Genomic DNA, 18,361 nt, shown 5'->3' with positions numbered 1-18,361 from the left:
AAAGGTCAAGCAGTCACGTGACTGCAAGTAAACAATTTGCATAGTTCCAGTCACATTCCAACTTGACGTGCCTGGATTCTCTTAATACAAGTGAATTGAGAGGAGCTGAGCACATCTAGTCGATACACAACCACATGTATACAAAACACAATCTTGTGGTCACATGACTGCCTGATCTCCCTGGTGCCACATTGTTAGGATTCAGAAGTCTGCAGTCAGAGTGACTGTAGACTTTTATCAGAAAACTAGAGAACCCCTTTAAAGATTAAGGATTTTAAGCTAAAAATGTTTTAAGTTGGTCTCTTTATATGAAAATGGAGAATCGATTGAAAATTAATAAAAGTTCTTCCAGCCAAACACTAAAGTTGAAATAAAGGTAATATAGAAACAGTTAATATATCTTTCATGACACACTTTAACAGGTAGACGTCAAACATACAGCCATAAAATGTGCACATTCTGGAACATTAGATTTGGTTATCACTTATAATGTGGACATGCCGCAGTTAGTCATGGTATTAAACACAGCAGCTCTATCATTTGTCTAGTGGCCAAGGCCAGGAACTGCAGATACAGCACCTATTCAAATAAATAGGGAGTGGATCTGTAGCACCCGGCCACAGCAACTATAGTTTTGATCGAGCTGTTGTGTTCCAGCAGTAGCAGTAACAACCAACTGACCATCAATAAAAAAAAGTAGTAGCCAACCCCTTTAATCTGAAACTAGTGGAAGAAATGTTAAATTCCTTTGCATTACTCAACAATGTATCAGAAGACTTCACTGACAGCATGAATGAACTCAGGATTGTTTATTGCTACATTAAAATTACTAAATTGTTAGTATGTTTTCCAATGGGATCTATACCACAAAAATAATAATTTGTATGCAACATTAAAGGGTAAACCTTATGCAGTGTGTTTAATATGCATAACACAATTTCTGGTAATTATATGACTTGTATACTGTATTTTCTCCCTCTGTATGTTCATCTCAAATTTTCAGTTATCTCTGAGCTAGTGGGCGTAGACTGCCCACTATGATGTCTCCCATACTAAGTGAAATCAAGGATAACTACCCTGTCTCTTTGTAGCACACACACAGAAGCATAAGCAGGATGAAGGATTTTACACCAGTGCTTAGTGTAGCTGTGAATCCAGCTCCAGGGTGAGATAAAAAAAAACTTCCTAAAGAGCTGCAGTATGGGTCTCTGTGTGCCTCTTTGTATATTCTTTCAGTCTGCTCATTCCTTCTTCTCCTCTTCAGTTGGCAGTTTCTTATTTTTACTAACACTGATTTTATGAGTGCAGGAGGCAAAATGTGGACAAGAAGTGGCTCTTTAGTGGAGAAAAAGCATATTTCTCTAAAAAGCTATATTACAAAGGTTTTTTTTACATTTGCTTGTACTTTTGATTTGATGCTGCAAAGTGCCTGTACCCATATCTCATCATACAAAAAGACAAGCCATTATTGTACAGGATGCATACTTGATATACCTGCACATAAATAGTGCTCACCTAAAAGGAGAAAACTAGCTCACTATCTTGGAATGGAGAATATACGATTCTTAAATATGCACACTCCGCACCAGATGCTACAATCAGGCATATCGGTGTAGCACATAACAAGGCATAGTTTTAAATAGAAAACTATGGTCACATGTTATGTTTCATTCAGCAACTTCTTGTTCTAAGATAAAAAATAAGAATAAAACACTGATGTCTGGATAATATGAACATAATACAGATAAACCACTGAACATAATAAGCTGTTAACAGATCTTAAAAAAAAAAAATCAGATGGTTCTTTTCAGTTCACATTAGATTTTTAAATGAAAGTCATAAGCTACAACATAAAGACAAAGAACATGCAACATGTCACGTTAAGAACAAATTATGGCAAAATTCAAATGTCCAATTTAGGGAAATACAACTCATGACTGTTGCAAGGCAAACAATAATTTTAAGGGTGTATGGACTTTCTGGTGTGTAACAAGAGTGGATTTTTGTGTAAAACACCTCCCACACTCTGAACATGCAAATGGTTTCTCCCCTCTATGGATCCTCTGATGTATGACCAATGTGGATTTTTGGGTGAAACTTTTTCCACATTCAGAACATGAAAATGGTTTCTCCCCTGTGTGGATTCTTTGATGGACCACAAGATCTGATTTCTGAGTGAAACGTTTTCCACAATCTGAGCATGAATAGGGTTTCTCTCCTGTGTGGCTTCTCTGGTGTACGAGAAGAACAGATCTCTGAATAAATGTTTTCCCACACTCTAAACAAGAGAAAGGCTTTTCACCACTATGAAGTCTCTGGTGTTTTAGGAGATGGGACTTCAGTGTGAAGACCTTTTCACAATCTAAACAGGGAAATTGTTGGTCTTCAGTTAGCTCAGGCTGATTTATCACAGGATCAGGTTTCTCACTGAGACTTTTTTCTTGATCAGTGCTGGACAGGTGTTGGTCACCTGTGTGAATTTTCTGGTGTTCCACAAGGGTTGTTTTGCGTGTGAAGCTTTTGTGACACTCAGAACAAGAATACGGCTTTTCACCTGTATGGATTCTTTGGTGTCTTACTAAGCTGGACTTCCGAGTAAAACACTTATCACAAAGAAAACAGGGAAATATTTTGTCACTTCTGTGAAATGTATTGTGTGCAACAACATCTAAGTTATCTGGCAGCCATTCTCCATACATAGCAGGATCCGATGACAGTTCTCCATCATGATGGACTGAATGAATATTTGGGTCACTTTCTTCTAAAGAATCTCCGATGGTGTTGTCTTCTGTAGTGCAATGTTGAGATATGACCAGACGTTTGAATGAGGTGTTTCTGCTGCTGTGTCCTTTTGATGAGAAATAAAATGCTTTCCTTAGCTTTGACATGTTTATGAATATAATTGTTAGTAAAAGATTAAAACAACCCTTCCAATCACAACACTAAATGTGAATAGTCACTTAAAGTATTGATACCGTATCTTACATAGTTACATAGTTATATAGTTATTAAGGTTGAAGGAAGACTTTAAGTCCATCTAGTTCAACCCATAGCCTATCCTAACATGCCCTAACATGTTGATCCAGAGGAAGGCAAAAAAAAACCATGTGGTAAGAGTAAGCTCCACCATGGGGAAAAAAATTCCTTCCCGACCCCACATACGGCAATCAGACTAGTTCCCTGGATCAACGCCTTATCAAGGAATCTAGTGTATATACCCCGTAACATTATACTTTTCCAGAAAGGCATCCAGTCCCCTCTTAAATGTAAGTAATGAATCACTCATTACAACATCATACGGCAGAGAGTTCCATAGTCTCACTGCTCTTACAGTAAAGAATCTGCGTCTGTTATTATGCTTAAACCTTTTTTCCTCCAGACGTAGAGGATGCCCCCTTGTCCCTGTCACCGGTCTATGATTAAAAAGATCATCAGAAAGGTCTTTGTACTGTCCCCTCATATAAATATACATTAACATAAGATCACCCCTTAGCCTTCGTTTTTCCAAACTAAATAGCCCCAAGTGTAATAACCTATCTTGGTATTGCAGACCCCCCAGTCCTCTAATAACCTTGGTCGCTCTTCTCTGCACCCGCTCTAGTTCAGCTATGTCTTTCTTATACACCGGAGACCAGAACTGTGCACAGTATTCTAAGTGTGGTCGCACTAGTGACTTGTATAGAGGTAAAATTATGTTCTCCTCATGAGCATCTATGCCTCTTTTAATGCATCCCATTATTTTATTTGCCTTTGTAGCAGCTGCCTGACACTGGCCACTGAATATGAGTTTGTCATCCACCCATACACCCAGGTCCTTTTCATTGACAGTTTTACCCAGAGTTTTAGAATTAAGCACATAGTTATACATCTTATTACTTCTACCCAATTGCATGACCTTACATTTATCCCCATTAAAGCTCATTTGCCATTTATCAGCCCAAGCTTCTAGTTTACATAAATCATCCTGCAATATAAAATTGTCCTCCTCTGTATTGATTACCCTGCAGAGTTTAGTGTCATCTGCAAATATTGAAATTCTACTCTGAATGCCCCCTACAAGGTCATTAATAAATATGTTAAAAAGAAGAGGGCCCAATACTGACCCCTGTGGTACCCCACTACTAACCGCAACCCAGTCCGAGTGTGCTCCATTAATAACCACCCTTTGTTTCCTATCCCTGAGCCAGCTCTCAACCCACTTGCATATATTTTCCCCTATCCCCATTATTCTCATTTTATGTATCAACCTTTTGTGTGGCACCGTATCAAAAGCTTTTGAAAAGTCCATATACACTACATCCACTGGGCTCCCTTGGTCCAGTCCGGAACTTACCTCTTCATAGAAGCTGATCAAATTAGTCTGACATGAACGGTCCCTAGTAAACCCGTGCTGATACTGGGTCATAAGGTTATTCCTCTTCAGATACTCCAGTATAGCATCCCTTAGAATGCCCTCCAGGATTTTACCCACAGTAGAGGTTAAGCTTACTGGCCTATAATTTCCGAGTTCAGTTTTTGTCCCCTTTTTAAATATTGGCACCACATTTGCTATACGCCAGTCCTGTGGTACAGACCCTGTTATTATGGACTCTTTAAAGATTAAAAATAACGGTCTATCAATGACTGTACTTAGTTCCTGCAGTACTCGGGGGTGTATCCCATCCGGGCCCGGAGATTTGTCAATTTTTGTGATTTTTAGACGCCGCCGTACTTCCTGCTGAGTTAAGCAGGTAACATTTAATTGGGAATTTTTATCACTAGTCATATTGGCTGCCATGGGATTTTCTTTTGTAAATACTGATGAAAAAAAGTCATTTAGCATATTGGCTTTTTCCTCATCCTCATCCACCATTTCAACCAGACTATTTTTAAGGGGGCCAACACTATCATTTTTTAGTTTCTTACTATTTATGTAGTTAAAGAATATTTTGGGGTTATTTTTGCTCTCTCTGGCAATGAGTCTCTCTGTCTCAATCTTTGCTACCTTGATTTGCTTTTTACAGAATTTATTTAATTTTCTATATTTATTTAATGCCTCCTCACTACCTACTTCCTTTAATTCTCTAAATGCTTTCTTTTTGTCACTTATTGCGCCCCTTACAGCTCTATTTAGCCATATTGGTTTCCTCCTATTTCTAGTATGTTTATTCCCATACGGTATATACTGTGCACAGGTCCTATCCAGGATGCTAATAAACATCTCCCATTTTCTTTGTGTACTTTTTTGTGTCTCAGGATATAGTCCCAGTTAATTGCACCAAGATCCTCTCTCATCCGTTGGAAATTTGCCCTCCTGAAGTTTAGTGTCCTTGTCACCCCTCTACTACACATCTTATTAAAGGAGACCTGAAAACTTATTATTTTGTGATCACTATTCCCCAAGTGACCCCCAACCCTTATATTTGATATGCGGTCTGGCCTGTTGGTTAATATTAGGTCTAGCAGTGCCCCCCTCCTTGTTGGGTCCTGAACCAGTTGTGAAAGGTAATTGTCTCTCATAGTTGTCAAAAACCGATTACCCTTACTGGAACTGCAGGTTTCTGTTCCCCAATCTATTTCAGGGTAGTTGAAGTCCCCCATAATAATGACTTCTCCTTGAGTCGCAGCTTCATCTATTTGCTTTATGAGGATATTCTCCATTGCTTCCATTATTTTTGGAGATTTATAACAAACCCCTATCAGTAATTTATTATTTTTTCCCCCTCCCCTTATCTCCACCCACAGGGACTCTACATTTTCATTGGATTCACCTATATTATCACGCAGGATGGGTTTTAAGGTGGATTTTACATACAGACACACCCCTCCCCCTCGCTTATCTGTACGGTCATTTCTGAACAGACTATAGCCCTGCAAGTTAACAGCCCAGTCATGGCTCTCATCCAGCCATGTTTCAGATATCCCCACCATGTCATAATTATGTTCCAACAACATTAGTTCTAATTCGTCCACTTTGTTGGCGAGGCTTCTGGCATTAGTATACATGCACTTGATGTTCCTCTATTCTTTCTTAAATTATTAGCTGTTCTAACCCCACCCCCATGCCACCCCCAACTTCCTTATTTGTGCCCAGGTCTCTATCTGCACTATCTTCCCCTCCTATAAAATGAATACCCTCCCCCCAATCCCTAGTTTAAACACTCCTCCAACCTTCTAGCCATTTTCTCCCCCAGCACAGCTGCACCTTCCCCATTGAGGTGCAGCCCGTCCCTAGCGTTGAGCCTGTAGCCAACTGAGAAGTCGGCCCAGTTCTGCAGAAACCCAAACCGCTCCTTCCTACACCAATTCTTGAGCCACTTATTAACCTCCCTAATCTCCCGTTGCCTCTCTGGCGTGGCACGTGGTACAGGCAGTATTTCGGAAAATACCATGTTGGAGGTCCTTGCTTTCAGCTTGCAGCCTAATTCCCTGAAATCATCTTTAAGGACCTTCCACCTACCTCTAACTTTGTCATTTGTGCCAATGTGCACCATGACCGCTGGGTCCTCACCAGCCCCTCCCAGTAATCTGTCCACCCGATCAGCGATGTGTCGGACTCGAGCGCCAGGTAGACAGCACACTGTTCGACGATCCCTGTCTTTGTGACAGATTGCCCTATCTGTTCCCCTGATAATTGAGTCCCCCACTACCAGCACCTGTCTGGCCTGCCCTGCTCTCCTATTTCCCTCCTTACTGGAGCAGTCACTCCTCCGGCTTTCAGAGGACATGCCTGGCTGCAGCAGTGCTACCCCTGTACTGGCACCCCCCTCATCTGCCAACTTAGCGAACTTATTGGGGTGTGCCAGATCAGGACTAGCCTCCCTGGAACTCTTCCCTCTACCCCGCCTTCTATCTGTCACCCAGCTAACTGCCTTACTGTCCTGCAGCTCCATCCTACCATCCCCCTCCTCATCTATCCCATTGAGCGTCTGCTGTGTGAGCAGAAGACTCCTCTCCATATTGTCTATGGATCTAATGTCCTCGTTCTGCTGTCGCTGCCTTCATCTGTCAGATGAAGACGGCTACTGCAGAGGCTTTGTGAGTTTTGTGGAAAATCTGGCTCACACCTCCCTTGCCTGATTTCTGCCTGCAGTATAGACACAGCACAGTTGTCATTTGCGCTAGTCCACTCCACAAAAATGGAAAGTTCTGATTTTCCACATCACTACTCATGCCTCTGTGGTGGCCATTATAGGGAAGAAGAAAATTGTACAGCGACTATACAAATGTTTAGTCGCATCATCAAAGTTTTTATCCTCTTAATATATTGCAGTCATCATATTATATAACACTGTGTACTTACAATGGCTCATTTTGCCATTCTACCCAACTTATTCTTCTCTTTCCTCTGCTCTATGTAGAAACATGAAGACTCTTGTCCCTGCATTTATCATTCCCTTCTTCAACTCCTGACCAAGCTGCTAAGTTTCTCCACCTGCCAGGAACTTTTGCAGTGGCTTATGACTCATAAAAAAGAAAATAATTAACCGAATAGAAAGGCAAAATGAGCGATTGCAAATATAAAGTGTAATATAATATGACGATTGCAATATATTAATCCCTTAGTGAAAGAGCCAATTTGGTACTTAACCCCTTCACCCCGAAGCCTGTTTTCACCTAAGTGACAGGGCCAATTTTTACAATTCTGACCACTGTCACTTTATGAGGTCATAACTCTGAAACGCTTCAACGGATCCTGGTGATTCTGACATTGTTTTCTCGTGACATATTGTACTTCATGATAGTGGTAAAACGTCTTCGATATGACTTGCATTTATTTGTGAAAAAAACAGAAATTTGTCGAAAATTATGAAAATTTAGCAATTTTCAAATTTTTCGTTTTTATGCCCTTAAATTAGAGAGTTATATCACATAATATAGTTAATACACAACATTTCCCACATGTCTGCTTTACATCAGCACAATTTTGGAAACATAATTTTTTTTGGTTAGGGAGTTATAAGGGTTAAAAGTTGACCAGCGATTTGTCATTTTTGCAACAAAATTTGCAAAACCATTTTTTTTACGGACCACCTCACACTTGAAGTGACTTTGAGGCGTCTATATGACAGAAAATACCCAAAAGTGACACCATTCTAAAAACTGCACCCCTCAAGGTACTCAAAACCACATTCAAAAATTTTATTAACCCTTCAGGTGCTTCACAGGAATTTTTGGAATGTGTAAAAAAAATTGAACATTTAACTTTTTTTTTACAAAATTTTTACTTCAGATCCAGTTTGTTTTATCTTACCAAGGGTAACAGGAGAAATTGGACCACAAAAGTCGTTGTACAATTTGTCCTGAGTACGCTGATACCCCACATGTTGGGGTAAACCAATGTTTGGGCACATGGCAGAGCTCGGAAGGGAAGGAGCGCCATTTGACTTTTCAATGCAAGATTTGCTGGAATTGAGATCGGAACCCATGTCCCGATTGGAGAGCCCCTGACGTGCCTAAACAGTGGAAACCCCCACAAGTGACACCATTTTGGAAAGTAGACCCCCTAAGGAACTTATCTAGATGTGTGGTGAGCACTTTGAAACTCCAAGTGCTTCACAGAAGTTTACAATGTAGAGCCGTAAAAAAAATGTAATATTAATTTTCACAAAAAATTATCTTTTCGCCCCCAATTTTTTATTTTCCCAAGGGTAACAGGATAAATTGGACCCCAAAAGTTGTTGTGCAATTTGTCCTGAGTACGCTGATACTTCATATATGGGGATAAACCACTGTTTGAGCACATGGCAGAGCTCGGAAGGGAAGGAGCGCCGTTTGACTTTTCAATGCAAAATTGGCTGGAATTGAGATCGGAACCCATGTTGCGTTTGGAGAGCCCCTGACGTGCCTAAACAGTAGAAACCCCCCACAAGTGACCCCATTTTGGAAAGAAGACCCCCTAAGGAACTAATCTAGATGTGTGGTGAGCACTTTTAACCCCCAATTGTTTCACTAAGGTTTAGAATGTAGCGCCGTGAAAATTAAAAAATCATTTTTTCTTTCCACAAAATGATGTTTTAGCCCGCAATTTTTTTTTCCCAAGGGTAACAGGAGAAATTGGACCACAAAAGTTATTGTCCAATTTGTCCTGAGTACGCTGATACTCCATACATGGGGGGAAACCACTGTTTGGGCGCATGGCAGAGCTCAGAAGGGAAGGAGCGCCGTTTGAAATGCAGACTTAGATGGATTGGTCTGCAGGTGTCATGTTGCATTTGCAGAGTCCCTGATGTACCTAAACAGTAGAAACCCCCCACAAGTGACCCCATATTGGAAACTAGACCCCCCAAGGAACTTATCTAGATGTGTTGTGAGAACTTTGAACCAGCAAGTGTTTCACTACAGTTTATAACGCAGAGCCGTGAAAATAAAAAATATTTTTTTTTCCAGGAAAATGATATTTTAGCCCCCACATTTTTTTTTCCCAAGGGTAACAGGAGAAATTGGACCACAAAAGTTGTTGTCCAATTTGTGCTGAGTACGCTGATACCCTGTATATGGGGAGGAACCACTGTTTGGCGCACGGCAGAGCTCGGAAGGGAAGGAGCACTGTTTTACTTGTTCAAAGCAGAATTGGCTGGAATTGAGATCAGACGCTATGTCGCGTTTGGAGAGCCCCTGATGTGCCTAAACAGTGTAAACCCCCCAATTCTAACTGAAACCCCAACCCTAGCCCTAACCCCAGCCCTAACCCTAGCCCTAACCCCAACCCTAACCCCAACCCTAACCCTAGCCCTAACCCTAGCCCTAACCCTAATGGGAAAATGGAAATAAATACATTTTTTTAAATTTTATTATTTTTCCCTAACTAAGGGGATGATGAAGGGGGGGTTTGACTTACTTTTATAGCGGTTTTTTTGGCGGATTTTTATGATTGGCAGCCGTCACACACTAAAAGATGCTTTTTATTGGAAAAAATAGTTTTTGCATCACCACATTTTGAGAGCTATAATTTTTCCATATTTTGGTCCACAGAGTCATGTGAGATCTTGTTTTTTGCGGGACGAGTTGACGTTTTTATTGGTAACATTTCGAGCACATGACATTTTTTGATCGCTTTTTATTCCGATTTTTGGGAGGCGGAATGAACAAAAACCAGCAATTCCTGAAATTCTTTTAGGGGGGGGGGCGTTTATAGCGTTCCAAGTGTGGTAAAATTGATAAAGCAGCTTTATTCTTCAGGTCAGTACGATTACAGCGATACCTCATTTATATAATTTTTTTATGTTTTGGCGCTTTTACACAATAAAAACTATTTTATATAAAAAATAATTGTTTTTGCATCGCTTTATTCTGAGAGCTATAACTTTTTTATTTTTCTGCTGATTATGCTGTATGGTGGCTTTTTTTTTGTGGGACAAGATGACGTTTTCAGTGGTACCATGGTTATTTATATGCGTCTTTTTGATCGCGTGTTATTCCACTTTTTGTTCGCCTGTGTGATAATAAAGCGTTGCTTTTTGCCTTGGTTTTTTTTTTGCGGTTTTCACTGAAGGGGTTAACTAGTGGGATAGTTTTATAGAGCGGGTTGTTACAGACGCGGCGATACCAAATATGTGTACTTTTATTGTTTTTTTTTAATTTACATAAATAAATGGATTTACTGGGAGATGTTTTTTTTTTTTCTTTATTTGGGGATTTTTTTTTTTTTATACATTCTACTATTGTCCCAGGGTGGGACATCACTGTATTACATCAGATCGTTGATCTGACAGTGTGTATAGCACTCTGTCAGATCAACGATCTGACAGGCAAGTGTAGGGAGGCTTTCCGGCGCCTGCTCTCAGCAGCTCTTGCAGGCGCCGGCAAGCCAGGTCATTTTATGACCCGGAAGGAGTCCCGCGGCCATCTTGGATCCGGGGACTCCTTCCGGATCTCATCGCGTTGCTCCGGTGGGAGAGCGCAGGGAGCCCCCGTCCCTGCGCGATCCCCCTCTCTGCCGCTGTCACTATTGACAGCGGCATCAGAGGGGTTAAATGCCCGCGATCGGCGCTAGCGCCGATCGTGGGCATTGCTGCGGGGTGTCAGCTGTCATATACAGCTGACACCCGCACCCGATCACCGCGGCGCTCAGCGTGAGACCGCGGTGATCGGTGCGCCGTACTAGTACTGCGGCTGGCACAAATGCAGTGCCGGCAGCGCAGTACTAGTACGGCGCGTGGCGCGAAGGGGTTAATGACCGAGCCAATTTTTACAATTCTGACCACTGTCACTTTATAAGGTTATAGCACTGGAACGCTTCAAAGGGTTCCACTGATTCTGAGATACTTTTTTCGTGATGTTGTACTTCATGTTAGTGGTAAAATTTCTTCGATATGACTTGCATTTATTTATTAAAAAAATGGAAATTTGACAAAAATGTTGAAAATTTAGCAATTTTCAAACTTTTAATTTTTGTGCCCTTAAATCAGAGAGCTATATCGCACAAAATAGTTAAGAAATAACATTTCCCACATGTCTACTTTACATCAGCACAATTTTGGAAACATAATTTTTTTTGTTAGGACGTTATAAGGGTTAAAAGTGGACCAACGATTTCTCATTTTTACAACAAAATTTACAAAATCATTTTTTTAGGTACCACCTCATATTTGAAGTGACTTTGAGGGACCTATTTGACAGAAAATACCCAAAAGTGACACCATTCTTAAAACTGTACCCCCCTAGGTGCGCAAAACCGAGAAATTTATTAAAGGGAACCTGTCACCTGAATTTGGCGGGACCAGTTTTGGGTCATATGGGCGGGGTTTTCGGGTGTTTGATTCACCCTTTCCTTACCCACTGGCTGCATGCTGGCTGCAATATTGGATTGCTCTGCTTTACAGCCGGCGCTGACACATTCAGTGCAGGAAGCTCTGAGCAGCAGAGCGTAACCCTGTGGACGCCGGGGGACGTGACAGACATCAGAATGTGAGTATGTACTGTTTTGTTTTTTTTTTACTTTTACAATGGTAACCAGGGTAAATATCGGGTTACTAAGCGCGGCCCTGCACTTAGTAACCCGATGTTTACCCTGGTTACCCGGGTGCTGCAGGGGGACTTCGGCATCGTTGAAGACAGTTTCAACGATGCCGAAGTCGTTCCCCTGATCGTTGGTCGCTGGAGAGAGCTGTCTGTGTGACAGCTCCCCAGCAACCACACAACGACTTACCAACGATCACGGCCAGGTCGTATCGCTGGTCGTGATCGTTGGTAAGTCGTTTAGTGTAACGGTACCTTAACATCAAAAAACATTGTGGCAGAGTCAGGACCCACTACGATCACCCTCAAAAGAATATTGTCGTTAAGGGCATGAAAAATAAAAACCATCATTTTTCTTCTCAATATGTAAGAAACTAATGAAACATTTCATCCAGCCCTCCCATCAGATATGTTACATGGGGAACACCACACACTATTTTTCTTTCTTAAGTTACAATTACTCACCTTGGCTAATACCGGTAGGAAACTCATCCTTGCACAGTTGAATGTCTCTTCCATACAGGTCTTCATCTTCACATACATCTTCTACTTTAACCACAAAAAAGTCATCACCCTAAACAGTCATAAAAACACTTATACTCCATCTTCAGCAAGAGTACAAAATTAATTCTTTCAATCAAATGATGCATTAATGAATATCATAGTGCAGTTAAACTATTAATTCATTATTTCGGCAATGTTATGTCTATCTTAAATGTATCTTCAGGATAAGCGATAACAATTACATTGTTGGAGTCCAACTGCTGAGACCATCACTGATTGGCAGATTTGCACCTCCTGACCACCACTTTATTCAAAATGGGGACACGGGTCCCCAATTCTGCCATTCGGTGGGGTCTCAGCAGTGAGACCTTCACTGATCTGTGGATAGGTATTAACATATGCCAACTGGAATACCCCTATAAGTGTGCCATAACGGTTTACGGATGCTAAACAACGTAGAAACGTACATATTTCCCTGTAGCCGCTATGCAATTAGTTTTTGTTGCAATATTTAATATCATGTAGGTAACAGTTTTACTGGACCTTTCGATTCATTTTTCCTCACTTTTTTTAGCATGCATGTGATTTTTATGACATTTATTGCAACACTGTGTTTGTGGTTGTATTTTGCTTAGTAATAACATGTGTCACTGACATGCACGTTAAAACAATGGTAACATAAAATGGCTGTTATCACAGCATGTTATACCTGCTTGTTTTGTGGAACATTATGGCTTTTTTCCAAGCCGTCCTGGGAGTACAGGGAACGCAGACATTTCTCTGGCATACTCCTTTCTCTGGATCCAACTGTATGTAAAACACAAAAAATGACTAGTTATGTATATGTGATTTTCCAATTATAAGTTAATCTACGTGACTCCCCAAACTATTCTGTCCTTAACAGTCAATGAAAGCCTTCCCTCACCCGGAGATCTGAAGTTCCGTATATTTTTCCTCATCACTTCTTTGTTCAGGTCTTTTTCTTCTTCAGAGTCCTACATGGAGAAAAAGAACCATCCGCCACCAATATTATACTTGAAGACAGATTTAAACAAGTGGTTACCGTATATACTCGAGTATAAGCCGAGATTTTCAGCCCAAATTTTTGGGCTGAAAGTGCCCCTCTCGGCTTATACTCGAGTCATGATCGGTGGTGGGGTCGGCGGGTGAGGACTGTCATATACTCACCTAGTTCCGGCGTTCCTGGCGCTCCCCCTACCCGTCCCACGGTCTCCGGGTGCCGCAGCCTCTTCCCCTGAGCGGTCACGTGGGACCGCTCATTAGAGAAATGAATAGGCTGCTCCACCTCCCATAGGGGCGGAGCCGCATAATTAATTTCTCTAATCAGCGGTGCCGGTGACCGCTGATAGAGGAAGAGGCTGCGGCACCGAAGACCAGCTGTCCGGGGGAAGGAGCGGGACGCCGGGAGCAGGTAAGTATTACATATTCACCTGTCCTCGTTCCACCCGCCGGGCGCCGATCCATCTTCCCGGCGTCTCTCCGCTCTGACTGTGCAGGTCAGAGGGCGCGATGACGCATATAGTGTGCGCACCGCCCTCTGCCTGATCAGTCAGTGCGGAGAGACGCCGGGACCGGACGCTGGGGAGCTGCAAGCAAGAGAGGTGAGTATGTGTTTTTTTTTTAATTGCAGCAGCAGCAGCAGCAGCAATGGCACATATTTATATGGCACATCTATGGGGCAACGGTGCAGAGCACTATATGGCACAGCTATCTATGGGGCAACGGTGCAGAGCACTATATGGCACAGCTATGGGGCAACGGTGCAGAGCACTATATGGCACAGCTATCTATGGGGCAACGGTGCAGAGCACTATATGGCACAGCTATCTATGGGGCAACGGTGCAGAGCACTATATGGCACAGCTATGGGGCAACGGTGCAGAGCACTATATGGCACAGCTATCTATGGGGCAACGGTGCAGAGCCCTATATGGCACAGCTATGGGGCAACGGTGCAGAGCACTATATGGCACAGCTATGGGGCAACGGTGCAGAGCACTATATGGCACAGCTATCTATGGGGCAACGGTGCAGAGCACTATATGGCACAGCTATGGGGCAACGGTGCAGAGCACTATATGGCACAGCTATGGGGCAACGGTGCAGAGCATTATATATATGGCACAGCTATGGGGCAACGGTTCAGAGCATTATATATATGGCACAGCTATCTATGGGGCAACGGTGCAGAGCATTATATATGGCACAGCTTTATGTGGAGCATCTATGGGGCCATAATGAACGGTGCAGAGCATTATATGTGGCACAGCTTTATGTGGAGCATCTATGGGGCCATAATGAACGGTATGGAGTATCTATTTTTAATTTTGAAATTCACCGGTACCTGCTGCATTTTCCACCCTAGGCTTATACTCGAGTCAATAAGTTTTCCCAGTTTTTTGTGGCAAAATTAGGGGGGTCGGCTTATACTCGGGTCGGCTTATACTCGAGTATATAAGGTATATTCAGAAATTATGGTGTAAAGTGTAATGTTTGCCAACAGATGCCTCTGCATAAAGATCATATACTATATTGAAAGCAATGGCAGTTTCAACTAGACTTCTTAGATAAGTTAGACATTAGACTAAAGAAAGTGTTGATATCAATGGGTTTAGCCAATAGTCTAAATGTGTATGGGGGCCCCAGACAACTGGGAGATGTCGATCGGGCATGTCTGATTTCAGACTGTCGATCAGGGGAGATGTCGATCGGGCATGTCTGACTTCGGACTGTTGATCAGGGAAGATGTCGATCGGGCATGTCTGAGTTTGGACTGTCAATCAGGGGAGATGTCGATCGGTCATGTCTGACTTCGGACTGTCGATCAGGAGAGATGTCGAGCGGGTATGTCTGACTTTGGACTGTCGATCAAGGGAGATGTCGGTCGGATATGTCTGACTTCGGACTGTCGATTAGGAGAGATTTTGTTCGGGCATGTCTGACTTCGGACTGTCGACCAGGGGCGATGATGATCGGGCATGTCTGACTTTGGACTGTCGATCAGGGGAGATGTCAAGCGGGCATGTCTGACGACTGTCAATCAGGGGAGATATCGATCGGGTATGTCTGACTTCGGACTGTCGATTACTTTGCTCTCTAGGAGATAAGCCTTTTCCAGAAGTGTCAGCCTGTAGCTTTCTCATAGAAAACACAGGTGCACTTGGCTGATTTAGCACTCGTGTGTATGGGAGAGCCAGAAAAGACATCTACCTCCTGAACAAAAGACCAAAGCATGGTTCAGCTGACGGCCATCACTGACTTGTGATAGTATGAGTACGGTTCCACTGAGATGGCCCGTTTTGGTGAAGATCAGAGCCTAAACGAGGACAACACTACAACTAGCTTGGTTACCGAAAACACTAAAACACTTATAAAATACTCCGTGAAGGTTTTATACCCGACTTAAGGTACCTTCACACTAAGCGACTTTGCAACGAGAACGACAATGATCCGTGACGTTGCAGCGTCCTGGATAGCGATATCGTTGTGTTTGACATGCAGCAGCGATCTGGATCCCGCTGTGATATGGCTGGTCGTTGCTGAAAGTCCAGAACTTTATTTGGTCGTCAGATCGGCGTGTATCGTCGTGTTTGACAGCAAAAGCAACGATGCCAGCAATGTTTTACAATGGTAACCAGGGTAAATATCGGGTTACTAAGCGCAGGGCCGCGCTTAGTAACCCGATATTTACCCTGGTTACCATTGTAAAAGTAAAAAAAAAACACTACATACTCACCCTCTGATGTCTGTCACGTCCCCCGGCGTCCGCGCTGCTGCTCAGAGCTTCCTGCACTGAATGTGTCAGTGCCGGCCGTAAAGCAAAGCACAGCGGTGACGTCACCGCTGTGCTTTAGGGCTGGCGCTTACACAGTGCAGGGAAGCTGAAGGCGAGGGACGCGACAGACACGGCAATGTAAGTATGTAGTGTTTGGGTTTTTTTACATTTACACTGGTAACCAGGGTAAACATCAGGTTACTAAGCGCGGCCCTGCGCTTAGTAACCCGATGTTTACCCTGGTTACCCCTGGACTTCGGCATCGTTGGTCGCTGGAGAGCTGTCTGTGTGACAGCTCTCCAGCGACCTCACAGCGACGCTGGAGCGATCGGCATCGTTGTCGATATTGCTGCAGCGCCGCTTAATGTGACGGTACCTTTAGTCTGAGTAAAAAAAATCCTACTCTAGGTAACTTCTAATTCAAACAGAGGAAACATTGATAAAGCGGATACTTAATGGCAAGTATAATATGAAGATAACAATATAATGCCAAGACTAATTTGTAAGGTAATTTCCACTCATATGGAAAACCTACATGATGAAAATATTACATAAGCCAAGTGCCATAGGTTACATGTTAAATCTTACTTGTTCTTCAGATGTCAATGCAATGTGAGGTATACTGGTGATAAACTTCGCAGGTCTCTGGCAATAGACAAAAACACATTCAGACATAACATCCAATAACCCTTTTGGTTAGGGCGTGGACACTCAGACTGTGTCTGGATGTCTGTCTCCAGTAGGCATACTCGCCCAAAAATGATGCACGTGTCAGAGCAAATGTTCACTCTGTCAGCGCCATTGTAGTCTATGGCCTGATGGCGCATAAGTCCAAATCCCGTTTTGCGGGGGATTCGGACGTAAACCCCGATGGGGCAACTGAACGGGTGCCAGAAGCAGTATGAAAGCACCCTGTGAGCTCAAACATCACTCACCTCTCTGCTCAGAAGCTCAATGATCTTGTTGGTCAGTTCTAGAATCTTCTGCTCATTCCTTATTTTTGTTATCAATGGTGAGGACTTCATTATAGGGTACTGGATCCTACGCAGTCCTCCTGACACACAGACACTGCTGGTTGTCAGAAGCTCTCCAGATATCTTCTTCACAACCATATAGTCCTACACAAAAGAAACATAAATAGACAATACAAAATATATCAGCAGATTTAAAATGAATAAGAAAGAAACAAAGTGGAATGATTTCCAGGATGTCTCACCTCACCAGTGAGCAGGTAGAGAATCTCAAGGGTGAGGCTTAATATCTTCTCAGTTGTTTCCTTCTTGTCTTTGTCCATTTCTTGCAATTTGTTCAACTCAAATCTGGCTGGAGTTTGATCACAGGGGCTGAAAGTGACCACCTAATGCAGAACAAAGTCATAAGTGTTTACAAATATTTATTGACACATTTCAGACTATTTTTAATATAATAAAAATAAATTAAATTAGGATTTTTTTAAGTTTTCAATTGGACTTTCCACACTGGTGAGAAGAATGTGCCACTATGTTTTGGTTGGTGATGTCACATGGAAAAAGATAATTAAGTCCTTAAAGAGGTTGTCCATTACTTTTATATCTGGCTGATCGGCGTGGTGAAAAGGGCAGGACCCCGGCCGATCAGCCGTTATCAGTGTTGGTGGCCATCGGTTGGAAGAACTTACTTGCGTAGCTGGCCATCTACTTGCTGTGGCTGTCGCAGGGTACTACACATCCACCTCCCATTCAAATGAATAGGAGGCAGATGTGTAGTTCTCTGTGGCGGCCCCTACAAGTAGACAGCCAGCTTCACAAGAAAGTACTTCTGGCCAGCTGCTGCTGCCGACACCAATAACAGCTGATCAGCAGGGGTGCTGGATGCCAGCCCCCCGGCCGATCAGACATTGATGACCTATCCTAAGGATAGTCAATGTAAAAGTAGTGGACAACCTCTTTAATTACACAGTGCTTAGCTGTGGAAGATTGCAAATAATTAATCAATGAACGTGGTTGCCTTGAAAGTAAAACTATGGCATGGAGGAACAGAGAAATGTTAGAGAGGACGTGCCATAAGGATTCTAAGGCTATGTGCACACACTGCGGATTTTGCTGCGGATCCGCAGCGGATTTGACGCTGCCGATCCGCAGC

The 18,361-nt window shown here is 42.7% G+C and overlaps 1 protein-coding gene across 8 annotated transcripts in view; it reads right to left on the bottom strand.

Moving 5' to 3' along the window:
- Positions 1–354: 354 nt before the first annotated feature.
- LOC143764848 (uncharacterized) overlaps positions 355–18,361 on the bottom strand; it is a 59,884-nt gene continuing 41,877 nt past the window's right edge. For 5 of the 8 annotated variants that reach the window (XM_077250865.1, XM_077250869.1, XM_077250870.1 and 2 more), the window contains 7 exons: positions 17,457–17,597; positions 17,176–17,358; positions 16,829–16,885; positions 13,370–13,439; positions 13,154–13,251; positions 12,406–12,514; positions 355–2,848 (listed from right to left, as the gene is read on the bottom strand). In XM_077250865.1, coding sequence (XP_077106980.1) covers positions 1,932–2,848; positions 12,406–12,514; positions 13,154–13,251; positions 13,370–13,439; positions 16,829–16,885; positions 17,176–17,358; positions 17,457–17,597 — 1,575 coding nt within the window. In that variant the 3' untranslated portion in view covers positions 355–1,931. The remainder of the gene's footprint in view (positions 2,849–12,405; positions 12,515–13,153; positions 13,252–13,369; positions 13,440–16,828; positions 16,886–17,175; positions 17,359–17,456; positions 17,598–18,361) is intronic. The other 3 variants (XM_077250867.1, XM_077250873.1, XM_077250871.1) reach the window with 1 other exon arrangement.

This window comes from Ranitomeya variabilis, chromosome 4 (assembly GCF_051348905.1).
Source record: "Ranitomeya variabilis isolate aRanVar5 chromosome 4, aRanVar5.hap1, whole genome shotgun sequence".
Taxonomy (NCBI): domain Eukaryota; kingdom Metazoa; phylum Chordata; class Amphibia; order Anura; family Dendrobatidae; genus Ranitomeya; species Ranitomeya variabilis.
Note: the sequence above shows the minus strand (reverse complement) of the source record. Positions and strands in the feature narration are given on the sequence as shown.